The sequence below is a fragment of the Lampris incognitus genome, chromosome 14, assembly GCF_029633865.1.
Source record: "Lampris incognitus isolate fLamInc1 chromosome 14, fLamInc1.hap2, whole genome shotgun sequence".
Lineage (NCBI taxonomy): Eukaryota > Metazoa > Chordata > Actinopteri > Lampriformes > Lampridae > Lampris > Lampris incognitus.
The window spans coordinates 9,943,431-9,961,508 of record NC_079224.1 but is presented as its reverse complement, the minus strand read 5'-3'; the positions used below and the strand labels follow the sequence as shown (position 1 = coordinate 9,961,508).

Sequence of the window (18,078 nt, the reverse complement as noted above, 5' to 3'; positions counted from 1 at the left end):
GATAGGCACATGTTGCCTAAGATTGATACCCAAAAATGTTGTAAGTTGTTTAATAGCACTATTTACAAAATGTGTCCAGTTATGACTGCTGATCTTCCGTGGTATTTCCCCATCTGGGAATCCTCTCTTACTAGTACCTCTGCTACTGTGGAGGCATCTGCCTTTCCTGTAGGGAAACTTCAACCCACTTAGAAAACACAATCACAAGGCAAAATTTCTTTCCCTCATATGGTGTTAGTTCAATTAAATCCATCTGCAGGTGATCACCTGGTTGGGTCAGGGGGAGGGTGGCTCGAGGCTTGTATAATTTGCCCTCTTGCAGTATTATTTTTCAAACAAAATAAAGATTTTTAACAAAAATTTTGGAAAAAAATTGTGAAGCCTCTCGTAAACCAGTATTTGTTTGCTGTGCCCACCATCACCCCTTCTAACACATGGTCCTTCCCATGTGCCGATTTTACATTGAGCTCTGTGGTTTACCTTTTTTTCTTTTTTAAGAGATCTCGTGCCCTGGAAAGTGACTTTTTCCTAGACAAATTGCAATTTACTCAGACTGCCCTTGTGACCCTGCTCTGCCAGATGTTTTACCAATGCAACCAATCTCACAAGCTTGTTTTGTTGATGAACATATCATGAAATCTTCCAGCACATTTCCTGCTAGAAGACCTAAATTCTCCAGACTTGCACGCAAAACCTGCGAGTAGACTGCTGGGAACTCAACATAACTTTGTGGCATCCTGGCCCAAATATATGTTTTACCCTGAAAGGTGAACGCAAACCAACACTGAGAGTCTGGGTGCACACAGACACTTGCATTTTGCTTGTAAATCTTGCATGAATCGCCGCTCTGCTGGCTGATTCTCCAGCCTTATCTTTTTAACTGGAAAGACAGGCGTCCTCACCGCTGAACGAGCACAAGGGATAATGACTCCTGCTGCCAGCAAACTGTTAGACACTGGTGTTATACCTATTACTACCTCTGGTTTGAGCGGATATTGTGCCTGACATGGACGGTATGTGCTCTTGGGTATCACATGGAGTTCAGTCTCTTTAACTAACCCCACATCATAATTATCTGTAGCCCGTGATACTTGTGGCACTCCTGGCAACTCTGGTGAGTCAGTGGTTAACCGAGGGGAAATGTTCCCACCCCTCAAGTTGAATTTACTGCTGTGTTAAATTCACAGTCTGTTTTCCCATAAAAGTGCTCTGAAATTGGCATCTATATGCTTACATTTGGGGTGAGTATTGCGCTCCTTCTCCCCAAATCTCCCACATACGGTCTTGTGAACACCGAGTGAACCACGGCCCTAAATCCTTCTACTGGATGTCACATGTTTTTGCTGGACACATGTTGTGTTGCGTGATACTCCCAGTGGAACTGGTCTATGGCCGGGGTCAGCACAACTGTCAATGTACACATATCGTCATCCCAATACATCCAATCACTTGTAATAGCATCACTGTCTTTCTCTTACCTGAACCAAACTTTCTCAAATTCATCAACTCCTTCACTTACATTGGCTGTGACATGCAAATCAGATTCTTGCATGAACAGGTGCCGTGGTGACATGTGAGTGTTTTTTACTATCCATCCATTCATCCATTATCCAAGCCGCTTATCCCAATTAGTGTCATAACATTCTGGAGCCTAACCCAGCAGTCATTGGTCGAGTATGTGCTATTTCTAAGATAATCCGAGGTTACTGATCTTAACCCTGACGGCGCTAGATCCCATCGATATATGTACAGTGGCTTGCCACACGCTACTTGTACATTCTGACCCGGGATGTTTGATACTGTAGTGACGTTAATTCATTCCTCTGTACAATGGAATATCAGGCCCAATGCACACATTAAATTTCTGGCTAACAGATTAACAGGGCAACATTTGTAAAAGAGGCAAGAGTGCTTTTTTCGGTGACACTTTAGTATGGGGAACGTAGTCACCATTAATTAGGTGCTTATTAGCATGCAAATTAGCAACATATTGGCTCTTAATTGGTCATTATTATGTACTCATTAATGCCTTATTCTGCATGGCCTTATTATACAACCAGTAAGCCATTAACTATGAGTTTTCCCTCTATAACCTCAGAATTATTGCTTATTAGTAGTACCATCTCAATATGCTTTGCTTAGTATGGACTTTATAAGGTGGTAGTACCACAAGAAGAGTTATTCTCCCTTACTAACACTTAATGAATATGGTCTGTTCTTACATAACAAAACACAAAACTACAAGTGTTAATAGTGTTAAATTACTATAAATTAAGTTTTTGTTACTTAGAATATGTTTCCCATACTAAAGTGACATCTTGATCATTACTAATTCACTAGTAATTAAGTTTTTTTATGTTCCCCATACTAAAGTGTTACCCTTTTTTCTTCTTCCCTGTCACAATCTTACGTGACAACTGGAAATGGTGTGGTATATAAATCTCTTACTGTAACGCCTGATGCTCCTATAGTGTTAATATGTCTAACACTCAAGGGGGCTGGGGATTACCAAAACACGGAGGAACAATGATTTCCATTTTCATTGTATTTTTTTTTCACCCAGTGTTCCTTCCAATAAAATATTATTTAAAAAAAAATTGCCGATACATGTTTTTCACCCAACAGCTACTTTAAATATATATATATATATATATATATATTTGATATATATCTAATATAATATAATGCTATAGTTATCCGTTGTCACCTGTTGCACCTTCGTGCAAATGAGCGCAATTAGAATTTAGATTACACCTCCTTGGGAGACAGCATTTCATAATGAGGTTGAAATTGGCATTTTATTCAACAGCTTCTTACTCATATGTTCCTTTCCACCGTAAGATGAGATAGTGTCAGAAAGTTCATCAATATTCTCACAAGCATCATACAAACATTGACAGTCAGTGCAATCAAAACATGCCTAAGGAGAGGAGACACTGTCCTCTCACCAAGTCTTTGTCTTTATTTTTTTCTCCCCACACTCAAAGAAATTGAAAGAGGGTTTGTACATAGGCATAAGATACACACTGTTATGGTACGATGCACCAAAGGAAGGCATGGGCAAGGACTTGTAAGCACCGCACACTGAAACATAACACGGGTCTATTGTATTGTTCTTTTGTATGGTGGCACAAGTCACATAATGTCCATATGCCCTCAGAGTCTTGTTTAAAATACAGTGGTTAAAATATCCAAGGATAAATTTGGGGACATCCGGGCTGACTGAAACGAGCCTGTGTATTACGTCGGCAATCGGTCGTCTAGTGGTGAATGCATTAGCTCACGAATGAATGTACACTATCGTGAAGAACAGCTGTTGAAATTCATGAGGAAAGTCGTAAGGGCGGAACATAGCATGTATGATTATATGGTCGTAATAAAATGTGATTGCACTTTCTGCTTAACTACTATGTTTCTTCCTCCTTGATATCAAAAAGTATCACCAATCGGACATTATGGTGTCACACTCTGTATAAGTCTGAATCACTATGACTCCAATGAAATGGAGCTGTGAGGCATGACTCCATTCTGAGCTTGTTGGTAAAAAAAAAAAAGTCTTTCCGTATAAAAGTATTGATCTTATTATTGCATAGTCATTTTGGATATTGACAAAATGATCATAAAGGTCACCATGTGTTGTTTGTGCAGTTGCACCCTTATAATGATTCAATTTAACCCCCTTGACATATGCTGCAATATGAAATGATTATTAATAATTATAATCATTTCTATTCATTTATAAATTCATTTATTCATTCATTGAAGAGTATTCATTTTTAAATAATTATGAATGAATACTCAGTTAACTTCTTTTTGCAGTGACCTGTGAGGCATCTCACCTGTGTGGATCCTGACATGTTGTTTGAGATGCCATTTTGAGTTGAAACCATTTCCACAATCGCAGCACCTGAACGGCTTCTCCCCTGTATGAGTCCTTACGTGCGTTTGTAAATTTGACTTCTGCGCAAACATTTTCCCGCACATTGTGCATTGAAAAGGCTTCTCCCCTGTATGAGTCCTTACATGCCTTAGTAAATCTGACTTCTGGGTAAACATTTTTCCGCACATGGAGCATCGGAATGGCTTCTCCCCTGTATGAGTCCTTACGTGCGTTTGTAAATTTGACTTCCGGGTAAACATTTTGCCGCACGTGGTGCATCGGAATGGCTTCTCCCCTGTATGAGTCCTTACGTGCATTTGTAAACCTGACTTCCGGGTAAACATTTTCCCGCACGTCGTGCATCTGAATGGCTTCTCCCCTGTATGAGTCCTTACGTGCCTTAGTAAATATGTCTTGTGGCCAAACATTTTCCCACACATCGTGCATCTGAATGGCTTCTCTCCTGTATGAGTTCTTACGTGATTTTGAAAATTTGACTTCTGGGTAAACATTTTCCCACACGTGGTGCATCTGAAGGGCTTCTCCCCTGTATGAGTCCTCATATGCATTTGTAAACCTGACTTCCGGGTAAAAATTTTCCTGCATTTGGTGCATCTAAATGGCTTCAGCCATGTATGAGTCCTTATGTGCCTTTGAAAACTTGACTTGTGAGTAAACTTTTTACCGCACGTGGTGCATCTGTATGGCTTCTCCCCTGCATGAGTCCTTGTATGCCTCTCCATGTTGTGCTTCCGGGTAAAATCTTCCCCACAAGTGGTGCACTTGAAAGGCTTTTCCCCTGTGTGAAATCTCATGTGAATTTTAAAAATTTCCAAATTATAAAGCACTTTCCCACAACTCTTGCACTTGTTGTAGAGCTTTTTGTGAGGCTTCAGCCTTGCTTTTTGATTTGAATCCGCTTCCTCAGAGTTTTGGTAACTGCAAGTATTGTCAGTTTCACTCTTGCTTACATGGCAGCAGTTAGAGAGGGTATGGTCGTCACTTGTTGGTTCTGATATTAAAAAGTTGTCTTCTTTGGCATCTATTTGTAGCAATTCAAATGCGGTGACAGCTGGGGGCTCTGTGTCTCCCTCTGTCTGGGTTTGGTAGAGTTGCGAGGGCAGAGGCTGATCTTTACCATCATCATTTCCATCACAAAGAGGGGTATATATGGACTCAGAGGTATCAGCTACCTCCTGCAATGGAAGTTGGTCTTCCTGTGGACTGATCCAGAGTTCCTGTTGTTCCTCCTTGGCCAGACTGGGGCTCCTCTCCTGCTCATGATGCTGCTGATCAGATAACTGTACATAGTCTGGATAGAGAGGGAAACAAAATAAATGCTGTTATTTGCATTTAAAGAGGTAGGTTAAATTTGATTCAGGATACCTATTCAAGTTTGGCCATAGAGGCACATCCTATTTACATAGCTAGACTAGGTGTAGCTTCCCCCTGTTGACAGAATTTTTTACCACAGATTATACCCAGGGGACGCTACACCTTATCTGTATATTTTACCTACGACAAATAAACAGGATGTACTATTACGGCATATTGTTTGTATGATTAACTCAGTAAACTATAACATCTCTAAGTTTATTGCATCTATTCTTAACTTGTTGGTAGGCAGTAATGAACATCACATTCAGAACAATATAGATTTTGTGGATAAGGTGAGGGACATCAGTATGGAGGGGAATGAAACAATGGTCTCATGATATTAAGTCTCCCTTCACGTGCCTTCCTTTTGATTATGTAGTGGAGGTGGTCCATCTGAAATTACCAAACGGGACGACCCTTGGCAATAGGACCACCCTTAACACTGACTAAGTATGTCTGCTCCTGAAGCTGAGTCTTCAGTCCACGTACTTCACACACAGGGGGCAATACTATATGCAGAGGCATGGGTGTGCTATGGGTTCCCCACTCTCACCTGTAGTGGTGAATTTGTACATGGAGTAAATAGAAATGAGGGCTGTAATGTGCTATCCAGGGACATTACATAGCCATTGGTTCAGATTTATGGATGACACCTGGGTTAAAGTTAAATGTCTGGATGTACCACATTTCATCAACCACATTAACTCTGTGGACAACCACATCAAGTTCATCAGGCAGGATGTGAAAAACAGCAGGTTAGCTTTCTTAGACTGTGAAATTGCAATTGGTGATGGGGGACATTTGATTGTTGATGTTTACTGTAAACCAACACATACTGATCAGTACCTAAGATTTAACTCTCATCATCCACTGGCACACAAACTAGGAGTCATCAGGATGCCGAACCACTGAGCTGACAATGTCCCCACCAACATAGTGACCGGGGTAGGGGAGAAATCCCACATTAAACATGCCCTGGTCAAGTGTGGTTATTCTAACTCGGCGTTTGTCAAAGCCAGGAAGATGCCCAAAGAGTGCACCAGCCAATCAAAGAGAGGAGAAGGACCACAGCTGTCTAAGTGTAAACCAGTGGTGATTCCGTATGTGGCGGGAGTGTCGGAAACGTTGAGACGCATATTTTCCAAACACCCATGTCTCAGTTGCTTTCAAACCCCAAAACAAGCTAAACCAGAAGTTGGTCCACCCCAATTATCGGGTCCCCCGGCACAAACAGAGCAATATAGTGTACACTGGTAAGTGCAAGGAGGATTGCCATGACTTGTACATTGTGGAAACTAAACAGCCACTGGCCAAGAGAATGGCACAACACAGGAGAGTTAACGCGTCAGACCAGGACTCCAAAGTCTACACCCATCTACAGGGCCCTAATATGTGACGAGGGAACGACCATCCCTGAACCGGGGGGGCTAAAAGTACATCTGTCGCCATCTTATAATGCTGTGATTGCAAACATTCCCAAGTCCTCTCTGAATAGTACACATGGTCATTGAAACTCTAATTAATGGCCACGCCCATATTTGCATATGGAACTGATCGTTGGTTTCGGTCGTTATGCAACTGTATTGTTTATAAGGGTGGGGACACCTGCAGTCAGTTTAGACTGAAGAGGTCATTTAAATGAGTCATGAAACGCATCTGTCAATAAAGATTGTATCCAGATGAACTGATTCAACTTTCTTTGATATGGGTTATTTGTTCTGCAGATTGGTTGAGCATTCAACTATCAATATTATCAGGGCCAGAACTTGTTCTAGTTTTACAATGCTTTAAAGTATCATGGCAGTGTGGACGTTAAAAGGAGTGGCCAGGTAAAAGCATGCACGTCAACTCTGGAGGAAAACATGTTAAGTTCTTGTGCCAGAACTTGATCTGAAGTGAACCCTTCTAGTGTCACTCTTCTTATTGTCAGTTAGCCAAACCATAGCCCTGACTCTGTCAGTCCTGATACTATGGTAGGGGGGAAACAAAAACATAAAATGGCCTCTTTTTTACAGTGGTTTACTGAACAATCTAGGGTTTGGTCTGTCAATACTGCTACAACTGGCTGCAACCTACAAATAAAAAAGTAAAATTTAATTGTTCTCTCAAATGAATAAAATAAAATAACAAAATAAACATACATCAGTACACTTGTATTCACATTCGCAGCTTTAAGCTTCAAATTAGGAGTGTGCAACATAAACATTCCCTCAAATAAATAAACAAGCACGAAACTGTCCAGACCCGTGGCGCACCTGATGGAGATAGTGAGTGATATCTCTGCACAGTTTGAAAAATTTGCTCATAGGCCTTATTTTTGTAAGGATTTTGATGGATATAAACTACAGCACAGAGAGGTGGGACCCTCTAAAAAGAAGAAGAAGAATGTTAATCCAAGGACATGTGCAGCCATTGATTCTCTCCTATTTAACTTTACATGGAAAAACAAAAGAGTATTTTAAAAGAAAATCATGTATTAGAAGCTACTCTGCAGTCTGCAGAGGGCTTTAATGCCTTAGACTTTCAAACAATCAATCAGATATTCAAGGTCAGTTGGATTAAACAATGTTTATCTAAGAATAATTGTCACTGGTTTTATATTCCCAATTTAGTATTGATAAGTGTGGTGGCCTAAGATTTCTATTATCTTGTAATTACAAGTGTAATAAATTGCCTCTCAAGCTCGCTAATTTTCACAAGCAAGCTCTTGAAGCTTGGATGATTGCCTTCAAGCATATTTTTTCTCCACATTAATGCATAATATGGAACAATCAGCATGTATTGTCTATAAACAAGTCCAGATATATAAAAGAATGGATGGATAAGGATGTAGTCATTGTTTTAGATGTACTCAATGAGAAAGGCAACCTCTACGCATATGAAGATATTGTTCAGATGAAGGATATGAATATTTCTCGAAAGAATATGACAATGTTATAAAAAGTATATCACCAAAGTTATTGTTCCTCATCAAAAGTGCATTAATATATGGCCCTTTGAGTGGAGAAATTCCCAAGCTCTCAATTGGTGGGAAAGACCTGTCAGATCCCACATGTAATAATCACCATATCAGAAAAATACTGACCTCAGATCAGTTATTTTCCCAAATCGACCCTTTTATGGAAACTAAGTTTTCCAGAAATCTTAGCAGAGAAAGTTTCGTCAGACCCTAATAAATTCTTCATTCCAAATAACATAAATGAAGTTCACATGAGGGTATTACATAGATACTACCCTTGTAATAAATTATTGCATAGATTTAAGGAAGATATTTCTCCAGTATGCTCTTTCTGAAAAACAGAAGTTGCATCTATTTCCCATTTATTCTATGAATGTACTCTCAAGAGTTCTGGGTTGAAGTTAATCTGTTGATTTTTCAAAGCTTTAACAGACTGATACCAATTTAGAAGACATGGTCTTGTTTCTGAACTGTAATACAGACTCACAGTCCACTAACAATGCTCTCAAGCTTATCTGTCCATCCATCCATTATCCAAATCGCTCATCCTATTGTCAGGGTCAAAGGGATGCTGGAGCCTATCCCAACAGTCATTGGGCGGCAGGCAGAGAGACACCCTGGACAGGCCGCCAGGCCATCACAGGGCCAACACACACACACACACACACACACACACACACACACACACACACACACACACACACACCTAGGGAACATTTAGTACGGTCGATTCACCTGACCTACATGTCTTTTGACTATGGGAGGAAACGGGGGCACCTGGAAGAAACCACGCAGAGATTGGGAGAACATGTTAACTCCATGCAGAGGACAACCCGGGATGACCCCTGAGGCTGGACTACCCTGGGGCACAAACCCAGGACCTTCTTGCTGTGAGGCAACTGCGCTAACCACTGTGCCACCGTGCTGCCAGACAGGGCCGCCGCTCCCATAATGCGTATCACGCACTGTGCATAGGGCACCAACTGCCGGAGGGGGCACCAGAATTATTTATAATTTTCATAATGGTTAATTATTTAAATTTAAGACGAATCACAATTATAATTGGTATCATAAGACCATTATAGGTAATACAAAGATATACATATTTATTCGAAATAATAAAATGGATTATGGTGCCACCCTCCTCTTTCTTCCTATAGTCTGTGATTGCGCCCAACAAACTCAAGCCTGGCACTGACTTAAATGTTAGCTACACACTATGGCTTCAAAGAGGCAAAAGGAATCAGGAGCAGAGAAGCGAAAAAAGAAGAAGCAGTGGGATGATGCTCATGCATCACTTGCAGGTATGTTTTAGAAATGTTGATTCTTAAAATACTGTAAAGTGCTTAAATGTTAGCCTTGGAATGAGTAACATACGTGGCCTAATGGTAGGAAACATCTTGAGGCAACCAGCTTGCTAAAGTTAGCAAGCTAAAGATCTTATAACGTTAGCTGTAAGCAAATATCATATAATCTTTAACGTTACCAGCATTGTTTAGGAGGCAAATATTTAAGGGAAGCTGGTAGTTACGTTACTAAGTGCAGATTTTCGGCAATAGATTTATTCTGAAATACATGAATACGTTCTTCTCCGTAATAATTAGCCTACTCATCAGTACCTCTTGCTTCAAACCAATCATTAGCATGCCAGATCCATCCAACTTTAGCAAAGCATTTACCCAAGTTTAGCATATTTATTTCAAAACATGACGTTTGCAAGACCCATTAAGATCGTGTAAGGCCGTTTGAGAGAATCAGATTGGAGCCTCTTAACACACAGAAATAACTTGTGGACATCGGAGGCTGCTTGTAATCAGATCTGACATGACAGATGGACCAGCGTTCAGAGATTGCTAATTGGCTGTGTAAAACCGATTTCTTTGTCAGGGTAAGGGCGACATCTGCAGGTGAAATCGAGTCATAACTGCCATTGCTTAATTATCTAGAAGAAAATTTAAATTTTGTCTTTTTATTTAGGTTTGGCGGCATATGGTGCAGTGGGGTGTGGCTGGTAGTTTGTGCACCACCACACGGGGGGGGGCACCACAAAGCAATTACGCCTAGGGCATCCAAATGCAGGGGTGCAGGAAGGGGGGTGCTGAGGGTGCTGCAGCACCCCCTAGCTGCAGGGAGAAAGAGCTGCAGGCAGGAGGAGCACCCCTACTACTGCCTGCAATAATTTTGCTTTGGGGAAGAAAACAGATGTTCAAAATCAAAATGTGTTTGTTAGTTTTTAGTGATCACAGACCTACGGGTTCACGGCGGTGTCACTTTGATGTTGATACAAATGCTCAGTCACGAGGCACTGATTGGCAAACGGCCGTTGGACGAAGTAACTTAACATGGCGCAAAAACTAATCTTAGACTTTTTCAATTCTAAAAATGCGAAAACAGCAAGGCCGACCGAGTTAGAAGATGCTGCTGAAGCAGCAACACCTAGGCCTACTCCTACTGTCCCCACTGACGATCACCAGGAGGATATTAGCAGTGCGGACAGTGTAGCTCGCGGGTCAGCAGCTGCTAACACCCAAGAGCTAACGTTAGCCAACACAGACCGGCAGGACTGAGCAGGCTCAGCAGCTACATGTTCCAGGCCAGGCCACCCAGCTAAGGTGAGTGAGAGATGATTTGACGAGGCTGTGGACCAGACATGCATTTTCCTGGGGGGAGAATTGGAACAGAGACCTTCGAGCGGTCGTTTCAATCTGGTTTAACAGGTGGAAATGGTTGCACTGTGTCATGAAGAGAGACACCGTTCTTTGCTTCACCTGCTGCAAAGCCATAGAGAAGGGATTAAGACATCACATTAGAAAGACAAGTTCATTCAAAGTAGGAGGCTTTTGTAACTGGCGTGAAACAAACACAAGGTTTAGCCAGAACGATATGTCAGACATACATTCAGAATCAGTGAGGATGCTTGCTTCACTCAACAACACTTCAATTAATGCTGTACTGTCAGACAGTGTTGAAAAAGAGCAACAAACTGCCAGAACTGTCTTAGAACTGATATTTAGATCGATAAGACTCCTCGGCAGTGAAGGGCTTCCGTTAAGAGGCCATAACAATCGAGATGGAGTGCTTTGGAAACTAATGATGGAGAGGACACATGATTTGCCTAAATCCCACGAGTGGCTACAGCGAAGAGACAACTGGATGTCGGACACAATTCAAAATGAAATACTGGAAATATTTGCCCATGCTCTTCAAAGAGAAATCGTGTCCGAAACGAGAGAGCATTATTTCTATGGTTTAACTGCAGACTGTAAGTACAACAGAGCAATTTTCCTGTAGTCTGCAATATGTGGATTCAAAACTCAAAGCAGTGAATGTTTTCCTCGGGTTTTATAATGTGCCTGATTCAACTGGAGAAACACTTTTTTTCCTGCATTAAAGATGTGCGCTTGAATTTGCCACTGGAACGTCTACAGGGATTTTGCTTCGATGGCGCTGCCAATATGTCCACCCGCATCTCAGGTGTGCAAGCAAAACTGAAAGAGCAGTGTCCAAATGCACTCTATGTGCACTGCAGTAACCATTCACTAGATCTGGTGTCACAAAAAGTGGCGAGGGAAGATTGCATTGTTGCAGACACGCTAAACTTTGTACGGAACGTCTCAGTGGTGATAGGGGAGTCCTCAAAGCATAAGACGCTGTTCCAGTCTATATTTGGTAGTGATGAGGTGGTCTGCAACTTGCTGTGATTATGCCCGACTCGATGGGTTGTGCACACAAGGGCTATTTCACGGATTTGCTCCTCATATACAGCCCTTTTGGAGACACTGAAGGTGCTAGAGCAAGACAAGACAGTAAGGGGAGATACTCGGGCGAAAATATCTGGTCTATATAAACAAGCTAGAAAAAGCAAGAACATACTTTGGCCTTTTGAGCTGTGAGGCTCTTTTTGGACCATGCGAGACCGTAGCCAGAACTTTCCAAAGCGAGAAGGCAAGTGCGAAGGGTGCACTGGAGTGTGTGACTGCGCTACGAAAGTGCATGCATGCACTGCGAGAAGATGGAGTTGTCCAGGAGATGACTGCCAAAGTGGAGGCTTGTGCAGAAAAAACAATCTTCAAATGCTCCTTCCTCCACGAACCAGCAGAACCACCCCTGCCCGTCTAAGGGATACAGAGAAGGCCAAGGCCATCATGACTGATGTAGGAGAGCAGCAATGGCGGCGTGAGTTCTATGAGGCCTTGGATCTTGTGACAACCAAGCTAGATCGCCGATTCCACCAAGAAGGACTGCAAGTTGCTGCCCTGAGAGAGCAGACTCTTATCAATGCTGCAAATGGAGCCTACTCTGGGTGGAATGAAATCAGTGCTGCACAGATCCCCGATCAGATTGATAAATCTTGTCTACATATGCAGCTCACATGGATGGGTGAGCTCTCCAAGACAAAAGGACTCAAGGCAGCTCAAGATATTGCTGGATTTGTTGGAGCACTGCATCCTCAAACAAGGGAACTACTGACAGAGGTGGAAAAGTTTATTGAACTTTGCCCATGTCTACCTGTCTCCGCCGCTTCCTCTGAGCAGTCGTTCTCCACTCTTCGCCGCCTCAAAATGTGGCTACGGAACAACATGACCCATGGAAAACTCACACATCTGACTTTACTGCACGTCCACAGTGACATTCTTGATCGGATGGACATTCAGCCACTGATGAAGAGATTTATCAACATCACACCAGAACGGGAGTCCACATTTGGAGTCTTCAAATAGGTAAGAGTGACAGGCATTATTATTCATTTTTGGTTATTGCTGCCGCCGTGCAGAATATGTGTAATAGTCAATATCAGGCTATGTATGTAGCCAGGAATTGACAATGCTATGAGCTGAGTGGCATACTTTAAAATGACATTCATAATAACTAGCAGGAAAGGCAATTATTATCACATTATTGATATTGCACCAGCTGATGTGCGCAGCGCAGACTGTTCTTAATGTAGGCCTAACGGATATCCTGTGTCTGTGTTAATGGCATGTTTTCAGCTAGCAGTGTTGTCGTGAAAAAGAGGTGTTTGTGTGCGTAACCGATATGGGCCTATTAGAACTTTGTTCTGTCAAATGATGAGCATGCGTGTGTGTCATGTGATTGACCGTGTAGCTGTTTACATTACTGCATCCGTCCCAGAGCGCTAACATTAGTTCTGAACAGCTTCACTTCCTTTTACCTCTCATTTGACTGTAAATTCCAACACATTGTTGGCAAAATTTTAACGTTACGTCTTTGTAGTGTGTGTGTGTGTGTGTGTGTGTGTGTGTGTGTGTGTGCTTAGTTATATTGTACAAGTGCACTGGGGTTTGTCGTTGTGCCACCATGTGTGTGTCAGCGTGTGTGAGCGAGAGACTGGGAGAGGGAGGGAGGGATATTTCCTTGGCAAATAAATACTAGCCTAGATAGAGAGCCACTCAAAATACCTTCCCACGCCCCTGCCCAAATGGCTAGAAGCGGCCCTGCTGCCAGAAGCTTACCTGTCTTGTCGACAAATATCACACACATAATGCAAAAGTGCTTCAGATCACACCTAATATCCGGCTGGTTTGTGTTGCACTACAGCATCTCTTTGACTCTGTTTCTAAGACAACAACGAAGAAAAAGGCTATCAAGACCTCTCAATTAATAGGGAAAATACTTGGGAATAAAAATGTTAATTGCATAATATATATACTATATATATATATATATATATATAGCTTGCATCTCCCTCGTACATTCTGATGTTGTCAGTATGGGTTTTTGTTTTACTTTTATCTCTCTTTTAATATATGTGATGTTGTCGTTTGTATAAATACAAGATGTTAAAGTTGACCAGTTCTCCACGTGTTAAATTGACTGACGTATTTCTCTGTATAATATTTTGTAATTCTTGAAGTGTGTTCAATAGAAGCAGAAGAAGAAGAAGAAGAAGACGAAGAAGAAAAAGAAGAAGAAAAGAAGCAGCTACAGTCACAGAGATCTGTGTTAATTCCCGTAGCAAATAAACAATGAAATAAAACTGAAAGAAGGAATGCAAGAATGTTTTGATAATGGACGACACACACGGAAACTTGGTGTTACCAACCTATTCTGCGTAACGTGATCCTGGGCTTCAACACCATGTCCAGCAGCCTCCTCTGTCGATCTCTCTCATCCTCATACTCCGCTATCGTCCTCTCGAAAGCTCCTAATATCTCCTCAGCTGCTGCAGTTAGTCGCTCGGCGACGAACGATCTCAGAAGATTAATCCCGGACATGGTAAAAACTTAACGGGGAAGTGAAACCATTTGAACTCAAGCGGCACTATGTGGCACGTGACTGGTTTACTTCTTCTTCTTCTCCGTCTTCTTCGTCTTCGTCTTCTTCTAATTCTTCTTCTTCTGCTGCTGTTTTATTGGCGAACTACAACCACATGGAAAATTACCGCCACCTACTGTTACATTAAAGAGTCCTTAATGTATATCCTTCCCATCAGTCCAATATCCTTGAGAAAGGCGAACATATTTAAGTACATCATTCCCAGGGTTCCTTGTGAAAACTGAGTTTAGGTCCATGTGCACAATTCTTTTTTGTTCCAATATAGTTTGTAGTATGAGTCTCGCTCTTGCATATGTTGGGCAAATACAAAAAAAAAAAGATGTATAGTCTATGGTTGGCGGCAGACATCACAATCCCCAGTTTGATGTTTCCCGATGCGGTGCAATGAGGAATTCAGTCTTGTATGACCTAATCTTAAGCTGCTAATGATGTCCTGTTCTCTCCTGCTCTTTCCCCCCCAAGTCCTTTCTACTCCTACTTCCTGTTATACTGGTAAAGATGTCTTCCTTTTCGATTATTGTACCATGTTGTAGGATGTGAATCTTTATGTCCCTGCAAAGTTGCCCAGTAATTAGCCATTAACTGTCCCCTGATATGGGGGTTTTAGTTGATAGTAAAAAAAATAATAATCAGAAACTATTTTTTTACAAGGAAAAGGGTAGGAGAAGATGTTAGTTTAAAACTCTATGGCCAAGGATTAAGGAAAACAAAAGCATTTAAATTCCTTGGACTATGGGTGGATGAGAGGGTCATATGGAAAAATCACATTGATAAAATAGAAGATAATTGTAAAAAAGTTTTGAATGTTATGAGATGCTTGGAAGGCACTATGTGGGGGGCTGATACACTTGCTTTAAGGAGCATTTATACAGCTTTAATTAGATCAGTCCTAGATTATTGTTTTATTGTGTTTGGCTCAGCTGCATGTACTTCTTTAAAAAGGCTAGACAGAATCCAGACTCAAGTATTAAGGTTGTGTTGTGGAGCAGTCAAGTCTACTCCAGTGTCAGCACTTCAGGTAGAAGTTGGAGAAATGCCGCTTTACTTAAGGAGGAGATATCAACTTAAACCCCCATGTCAGAGACCAGTTTTCAACTTCTACAATTGCCTCCTGAACTTTTCCCAGAACATATTTTATATTCCTACACCTTTTCCAAAGTGCTCCATCATCTGCAACAAGAGACTCGCCAAAATCTGGACCTACCTGCATATTTAAATCATTTATCATAATGGAAAAAAGAAGAGGGCTAATCACACCACCCTGAGGTGTTCCATTCTCAACTAGATATCTTTCTGAAAAAAGAGTTCCCGACACCAACTCGAATAGCACGGCCAAATAAAAAGTCCCTAATCCATTTATATACTATACTGGTTTTCTATCTTCTACTTGCAGTTCAAAAGCGGTTGACATTAATCACAAAAAGCGCACTATTGCCCTCTATCGAGCTAAAGTACGAACAACGGCTCCATTATCTTCTCTTCTTTTTCTAATGAGTTTCCGGTAGGCCCTACACTATAAAATGTAATGATGCCCTCCACAGACAAGGATTTGCTGTTTATCTTATATAAATGGTCTCTTGGCGCTGTTTCCGTCCTTTTGAATATCCAGCAGACATACAAACAGAAAATGGCAGACAACAATTTAGGGTGAAGCTCCAGAAAGAAAACCCACAGACCGTTCAGAGACTGCTACCAAAACAAAAGCACGATGGTTACAACTAATCTGCTCTTTTACACAGACAACACAAATGCATGGCATGCAGCTTTCTGTAAACATTTTGATTATATCACCAAAAAAAAGGATCTAGGGCGACATGGTGGCGCAGTGGTTAGCACAGTTGCCTCACAGCAAGAAGGTCCTGGGTTCAAGCCTAGGGTAGGCCAAACTTGGGGATCGTCCTCTGTGTGGAGCTTGCATGTTCTCCCCGTGTCTGCGTGGGTTTCCTCCGAGTGTTCCGGTTTTCTCCTACAGTCCAAACACATGTAGGTCAGGTGAATCGGCCGTACTAAATTGTCCCTAGGTGTGAATGTGTGTTTGAGAGTCAGCCCTGTGATATTCTGATGGCCTCTCCAGGGTGTCTCCCCGCCTGCCGCCCAATGACTGTTGGGATAGGCTCCAGCATCCTCGCGACCCTGAGTAAGGATAAGCGGTTTGGATAATGGATGGATGGATGGATGGATGGACGGATGGACGTAAACATTTGCGTGCCAAACAGGTTGTAGTTGGTTTTGCCATTTTGAATTCCGCTCGGCGGTTGTGACGTCCTATGACGCATAATTTGACACACAAAAAATCTGCCCCCGTGAAGGCTTTATTCCACAAAACATTTATCTAAAATGTGGAGCCAAATTTTCCATTGGAAAAGTTATCCAATTCATATGGAGTATGCATACTCAAAAACAAATTAATAGAAAGACTTTGCTATGTTGTTCTTTTATTTCTGTCTTTGTTCAGGCAGCATGGGGACCCCAGTGCGTGCCTGTTGCACATGCCCAAATACATATCGTAGCATATCCCTCTGAAAGATGGTCTGACACTTGAACTGGTGATTTTAGATTTATTGGAAATCGCAAAACCACCGTAAGAGCTACAAAAACACAAACAACAAATATGTTAGCGGGCATTACCATAGACTAACACTAGCTCACATTAAGCTAATGCAAACTAAATTAAACAAACGGTAAGAAAGAGTTCTTATCGTTCCAAGCTACTTTAACAAACAAACCATATGTTAATATTACATAATTACAATGAATACTAGCCTTGTGCCTCTTGGGGGGGGGGTACCAATACATGGTATTAAATATAAGGGCACATGTATATGTATCTGTCATTTCATGTGACTAGTGACAAACAATTGTGGCAAGAAATACAAGGCCATATAACAAGAACAAAAAGTTATTAGAAGATGAACTTGTTTATGTCCAAAGGAAGGATAAGTGAGATTCCATTATGTAAGTGTAACCATTAATTATTATTATTATTATTATTATTATTATAGGCTGGGCTGTTGGGACTGGATCCCGCCGTCTGGCGTCTTTGTTCTTCTGAAAAGGGGGAAGAAAGTGGCGCTATGGCTGTGTTCTGCCCCCAATATGTTGGTGTGCTGAAAATACTTTAAGTTGACTGTTCAAGTATGTTTTGTATTGTTATATGCACAAACGACTGGCGCACTTTTATTTTGAAAGTAGGGTTTTTATTTTTGAAACCGCACAATAGAGGAAAAACAGTAAGTATGAAGTAGCTGTTCACTGTAAACTGTGAAAGTGCGTAGTCAAATCTTCATGGTTTGTCAAGTGTAATCAAAAGGAATCTGCTGTGAATATCCTTCAGAAAGCAATGGCTGTGAGTTTAAAATATTCCTTACATGTTAGAGAATTGATATTAAGGATTTTTGTGTGTATTGTTTAAGTTTGTATGAAAATAATAGTTTAATACATTGTAACCTATGCAATACCATGCTTACGTGCTACTTACCTAGTCCTAGTCATCTATTAATGTCAATCGTCATACTTAAGCTGTTGTGTACCAAAAGTGCTGTTTGATGCTGGATCTGTTTCCATT

At 41.4% G+C, this 18,078-nt stretch overlaps 1 protein-coding gene across 1 annotated transcript; it reads right to left on the bottom strand.

The window, feature by feature from the left end:
- Positions 1-3,798: 3,798 nt before the first annotated feature.
- Positions 3,799-4,774, bottom strand: LOC130124304 (gastrula zinc finger protein XlCGF7.1-like). The gene has a single exon (XM_056293765.1). It carries the CDS (start codon positions 4,693-4,695, stop codon positions 3,799-3,801), a length of 897 nt encoding a protein of 298 aa, XP_056149740.1. The 5' UTR covers positions 4,696-4,774.
- Positions 4,775-18,078: the final 13,304 nt, after the last annotated feature.